The sequence below is a fragment of the Pomacea canaliculata genome, linkage group LG1 (genome assembly GCF_003073045.1).
Source record: "Pomacea canaliculata isolate SZHN2017 linkage group LG1, ASM307304v1, whole genome shotgun sequence".
NCBI lineage: Eukaryota > Metazoa > Mollusca > Gastropoda > Architaenioglossa > Ampullariidae > Pomacea > Pomacea canaliculata.
In genome coordinates, this window is record NC_037590.1 from 9348543 (window position 1) to 9354542 (window position 6000).

At 39.8% G+C, this 6000-nt stretch overlaps 1 protein-coding gene across 1 annotated transcript; it reads right to left on the reverse strand.

Annotated features, from left to right (window-relative positions):
* Positions 1-481: 481 nt before the first annotated feature.
* Positions 482-4824, reverse strand: LOC112574827. Its single transcript, XM_025256148.1, has 8 exons — positions 4439-4824; positions 4128-4229; positions 3326-3473; positions 2855-3064; positions 2478-2602; positions 2216-2324; positions 1420-1528; positions 482-902 (listed from the first exon to the last, which is right to left on the reverse strand). The coding sequence occupies exons 1-8, from the start codon at positions 4587-4589 to the stop codon at positions 504-506; spliced, it is 1353 nt and encodes a 450-aa protein (XP_025111933.1). The 5' UTR covers positions 4590-4824; the 3' UTR covers positions 482-503.
* Positions 4825-6000: the final 1176 nt, after the last annotated feature.

The window sequence follows — 6000 nt, forward strand, 5'->3', positions numbered from 1 at the left end:
CAACATCACACATCTATGAACACACAAAGTTCATCTCTAGCTGAGCAGCTGGACTGAAGAGGACACAAATGATTTCAAATGATTCTGGATACAGATACCACTTACCTGAGCTTAACATAACAAATTATCCCGCTAGTACATGTTTTCGTATGGACAAAATGCAGGAGTCTTTTTTGAAAATTTGCTGATCACAAAGGTTAAGCCATATCTCTCGTGGTCATTTTATTGTGAGGGTGGTGTCCATCTTCTTTCTTTCACCTCCACCTTCCACAACCTTATTCAGTTACCAGTCGGACTTATTAACTTTAGAAAATACTGCGACTCTATATGGAAATGAATCCAGGAGCTCATTGCTAGCCTTCTTTTAGGCTGATGGTAGGTGGCATTAGCAGACGAACCAACTGAATAAATAAATATAATAATATCAGTCTAGAGCTTTAGGGGACTGTCGAGTCGAGGTTAAGATACCGAAAAGAAAAATGGAAAACTTCGCATTAATGGTGTTAAGAAAGTTCCAGTTCAAAATATGAAGGGTTGCGAGAACTGTTGTGACTTCCACCTTCTTCCGAATCAGCAGACGGACGTCTGACCATCAAAGTGGGAGTGAGCCCCAGCGGGGTGTAGCCGCCATCTGATTTCATCTCCATCCCTGCCGGCCCCTCGTGCCTCACTGACAGTCTCGTCTTCCTGTCGCTAGAGGGCGCCACACGCTCAGGATTATCCTGTGGAGAACGTTGGTCGCCGAACGTCCCAGAGCCGCGGTCTTCAGGCAACACACAGGCGACGTCTGGCAGGACGTCGTAGTCGCTGTGGCTGGTGGTCTCCGGGAGTTGATAAGGGACGTAACGCTCGGGCAACCGCGGCGGCTGGTTAGCAGGTGGATTCCGCCTGGTATCGGGTACCTAGGCAACCACCAGTTCCACCTTTACATTCAACTATTATGCAAATACTGCACAGGCGTGAAACATTGCTAGGAACAGGGACCTAAATAACCCTCAATATTAACTAATTACTTACACCACTTATTTTTTGTATGTATGTTATTTCACACCGCCCCAACTAACAAATAAGTATATCATATCCTCTTAAAGAATTATCTTGAAAACTGACCTTAGAGGGCTATTCATTTATTTACTCATTTAGAAGGCGATATCTTGTAATTAATAATGTGAACGTTTATGTTCCAAAATAATACATTACAAAAAAAAAAAACAAAAAAAAAAAATTCAGAAAAGATGAAAATAATCTTAGGAGGAAGTTGCTGATTTACCACTTTCCCTTAAAACATCTCACGTGCATGGTTAATTTCGGAAGAGATTGAGGACATCAGCAAAAGTCTGAATTGAAGAAATAAATATAATATATAAAATATCAAACACGTTTAATATTCAATGCTATTTAACAAACAAGCAAACAGACTTGACATGTTAAGTTGCATGTCTTAGAGTGATCGCGGATACCCTGGTCGACAAAAGAAGTCTCGTCGGTCGGTGACATCTTGTTGTCGGAGCACTTGGACACGGTGGACCTGACAACAAAGGTACAGAGTAGAAATACTTGATGTAAACGTGCAGTACATACTATATATATAATGCATAGTAAATGCCTCATGCAGCTGCAGGTCTATGATCTTCCTGTACTTGACTTACAAAAGACGATGTCTTATAGTCTTTGGACATATTACAGAAATACTGGACCTGCTGAGACAGTACAGGTACAGGAGATGCATCAATTGCATCCGTTTGTGATTTTGTACTCAAAGAAACTCAGGATATTTTTATTAATATGAAAAATATGCATGTTGAGGTGATTTTTTTATTTTGTTCAGCTTTAAAACACCTGAAATGATCTGATAGTCGCAGTAAAAATATATTGTTTTTGACCGTCATTATGTCAACATCTCGTTAGTGGTTTAAAGATCTACAATCAGTTTAATTTAATGTTTTTCAGTGTTTTGAGCGAATCTCGCGTGCATCAAGATAGTAACATCAATGTCAAGATAACATGCTTTGAGAATTAAAGCCCATTGTGAAGACAAGAATGGGACAGGGTGGGTGAACACCTGGACCTCCTTCCCACCTGTCCACTGTTCATATGGTCGGCCCTCGTGTAAGATGATTGGCTTACTTGAAAACAATAAAGAAAAACTGGAGGAGGTTCACTCACGCCTCCACAAACGAGGCATAATAAATAATAAACACTCGGCAGTACATACAGACGACGCTTGAGTTTTCGTTGTCGTACACAGAGGACGATGATGATGACGACGAGCAGGAACGCCAGTGCTCCGCCACAGAGCCCGCCAATCAGAGCCAGAGGCGGGGCTGAGAAAAAAAAAAACCAGAAACAAAACATACACGAGCTTAATGGATGACATATCTCAACTAATAATAGGGGTATAGTATTACAAATGAGACATCATTGTTTGAAATCATTACAGTTAACATTACATTGTCAATACGAGGCTCGTTACTTACCAGACAAATCAGTAACAGTGTCACAGACACAGTGATGGTGTCTCAGCTTGGTGTTGAAGAAATTCTCTGTCTCCGACTGTACTTCAGTTGCGTTGCATAGCGGAAGTGTGGAGTTGCCCTTTAACCTGTTGGACGATGGCATGCTAGTTATTTGTTGTTTACTTGCAGCTCGGCTACATTGTCTGTCATGCACATCTACAAACGGGAATATTATTCCGGCAAGACCGGGCTAGTTCCAGAACTTCTCATGCTAATTAAAATTTGTCCTGATGTGGAGGCAGGCATCAGCATGTTGGGTAGTTAGACTGTTTTTGATTATAATAGTGACTATTTCTTTCTATATTTTTCTTTAGTTAGGTTTCAAATCAGAGACTGACCTGCACAGTTTATCTAGGTATGTGTTGTCGCCTTGGGTGTTGTCTAAACAGGTTTTGAGTTTCCCCCAGCTGCCCTCTCCTGGGCTGCTTCCTTCTAGAAAGGATGATAACTCCTCATCACCCAGTAATTCCTTGATGGATTCTCTCTCCTGAGCTGAACACTGGTTGTCCAGAACCCTGTAGCCGCCGTTGGTGCTTTGATACAACAGACTAGAAACAGGAAGGAAACGACTGAGCTCGCTTCAAGTATCGCGCCTTCCCTAAGCCGGTATACAGGAAACAATGGCGGGCTGGTGGACCAGATGGATGATACAAACGCTAGAAGAATGAAGGCATGAAGAAACCAGAAATGTGTGTATGTGAAAAAAGGTTCTATTGTTCCTGTCTATCGTGTGTGCGTCTGTGTGTATGTACAAGAAGCGAGGGAAAGTGTGTGTGTGTGTAAGAGAGAGAGGAGGGGGACCAACCTACCCACAGATGTTACGGAGCTGAATGTTGTCGCCGGCCAGGATGCGGTGAAGGTTCTCAGACTTATACAGCTCCACGGTACAGGCGTGAAACTCGCTGCACTTCTGTCGCACGATGTCGAGGTTGTCCTTTAGATAAAAGTTGTGTTTTCCTGTCAAAACAAAATCTTTTCAAGAATCTCGGCTGGACCGTTTAGTTTGAAAATATTGAGGAAAAGGATTTAAAACATTTGATGGAAGGACACGAAGCTGTTGTCACACCAGACCGTTTGAACCCAGACTGTCATGTCACACTTGACAGACAATTGTCATCCTTGATACATTTCCATCTCTTGTAACAATGCGTCATCCGGCCATTGTTCCGTGCACATGGATGGTGAGACAGATAATTGAACTGAACTGAATATTTATTATTCACACGCTTACCAAGTGAAACAGAAGAATCAAGTGTGGAAAATGTACAGACACACCTTACAATACATCAGCATCGGCAAACTCTGTATATCTCGGTGTAAAAGGACAAAAACACTACTTCTGCTGTAATAACAATATTGTCATTTTTTAAATATAGAAGTAATGGTGGCAAAGAGATCGACTAGAAAATTTAAGTGAAGTAAGAAATCATTTCTTTGACTGAACAAGGTCCGGAAACTTCTTATGATTCTTATTGACATTTCAATAATTTACACACGCACAAATTTTTCTGAAAACATCTTTGTACTTGGTTATAGGTATAACTGATAAGTAGTTTAGTCTGAAAGTATTGTGAGACAGAGAGAGACAGACAGACAGAGACAGAGACCAACCTAAGGTCTTGGCACAAGTTTCACTTGTAGTTGCAGTAGTCGTAGTCACTAAATTCTTAGTTGTCCCTTTGGGCTTGTTCATGTTTCTCCTGGTTGTTTTACCTGCAAAACAGAAACAGTCGGCATCTGAGGAAATCATCGGTATTTTTAATTCAACATTCGTTTCTACTCGAGGTTGGTACTTATGTGTGTCACATTACTGAATACATTAGCTTATATGTGTATGTGTGTGTTTGTATGAGTGAAGGAGAGTATGTGTGTATGTGTATGCGTGCGTGAGTGAGAGAGAGATGAATGAATGACTCACTTACCTGAAGTCGATGTTTGTTTACTAGTGTTGAGTACATTGTTCATTGTAGTTTGTGTCGGTATTACCGTCGCTGTCGTCGTTGTTGTTTCATTGCATCTACTCGTGCTTACGTTACCATTGAGGATGTCGTCAGTATCGACAACTTCTGTCATCTTCCTTTCTTTTGTCCCTTTGCTCTCCGACTTTCTTCCTGAAATCTTTTTTCGCTCTCCCAATCCTGCTTTGTCTATTTACTAACACTTGTGGTGTCTCATTTCATTCTGAGTTTGTTTTGAGAAATCCGCTAAGTCCACTCTGGTGACGGTTCGTCACGCTCTACATAAGTTTCATTTAGAAACAAAGGATCTCACTGAAGGTCGCTGGAATGAGTAAGTAAACTCTGATCACGAGCTTATGTAGTTCTATAGAGGGAACATCTACGAGGAAGTAAAATTTTATTCCACGAAGTCTGGCGGCTGTTGTTAGGTATTGATGGAGCTAGCAGACAAACAGTCTCACTTCTAGCTATTGATGATGATGATAATAATGATGATGATGATGATGATGATAATAATAATAATGATGATGATGATGATGATGATGATGATGATGGTGCGCATGATCATGATACTGATGACATGATGATGATGATGATGATGAATGAATGGTGCGCATGATCATGATAATAATGATGAATATGATGATCATGATGATGATGATGATGATTGATGATGATGATGATGATGATGATGATGATGATGATTGTGTGTGTGTGATGCCCATAAAGACTTGGGGAAGCCAGTACTTGTTTTTGTTCTGATGTATGAATCTCTTTATGATTACACTAAATACTTCCGCAAAGCGATTAAAACAGTGAAAGTTGTGTTGTATGTGTAGTATACTACAGTGCTCGGTCTGCTGTGTCACACTGTGGAATTTTGACAAGAAAACTCCATCAAAGTCTTTTTGTAAGACATTCTGTAAATTTAGCTTTTTTTGTATCTTTACACAAATACTTCACACAAATGCATGAATTACAAGCACATGCCATTACAGACAATTCTTCAACCTGTGTGTAAGTTATATTTTAGACAAAATATTAAGTACAGAACATTGGTAGAAATAAAAACCTTAATACTGACATACATTATGCAAATTTATAAATGTCCTTCTTGGTATACGATTTATTGATAAATAATGTACAAATGTAACAATTTCAGAATTCGATAATAATTATTAGGAATTAAGAATTTTCATGGGCAACATCAAAAACGAAGGGAAATGCTCAATGACTAACCACAGCAAGGAAACTTTCACAAAGATTATGGGTATTACTGATCGCAGGAAGGAATTACTTGCCAAATCTGTTTTTGCGTTAAAAGTTTTTAACTATTAACAATGGAAGGGGATTATATTAGTCCAGATTGTGTCTTATAGTGTCTTATTGCAAGTTTTCTTATTTTTTAAATTATGTTAATAGACAGGTAACGGGTGTAAACTAGATAACAGGAAATACAGTGAGAGACTGGAATAAAACCAGTCTAACGTGCGACGGGTGTTGATTCACATCAGCGTGAAATCACA

What these genes read in the sequence shown, in the direction of transcription:
- LOC112574827 (XM_025256148.1), bottom strand. Translation starts at nt 4,589, where the DNA reads ATGACAGAAGTTGTCGATACTGACGACATCCTCAATGGTAACGTAAGC. An exon ending in TAAACAAACATCGACTTCAG is followed by an intron (nt 4,230 to 4,438) that starts GTAAGTGAGTCA and finishes TCTGTTTTGCAG; the next exon opens with GTAAAACAACCAGGAGAAAC. An exon ending in TACCTAGATAAACTGTGCAG is followed by an intron (nt 2,603 to 2,854) that starts GTCAGTCTCTGA and finishes ATCGTCCAACAG; the next exon opens with GTTAAAGGGCAACTCCACAC.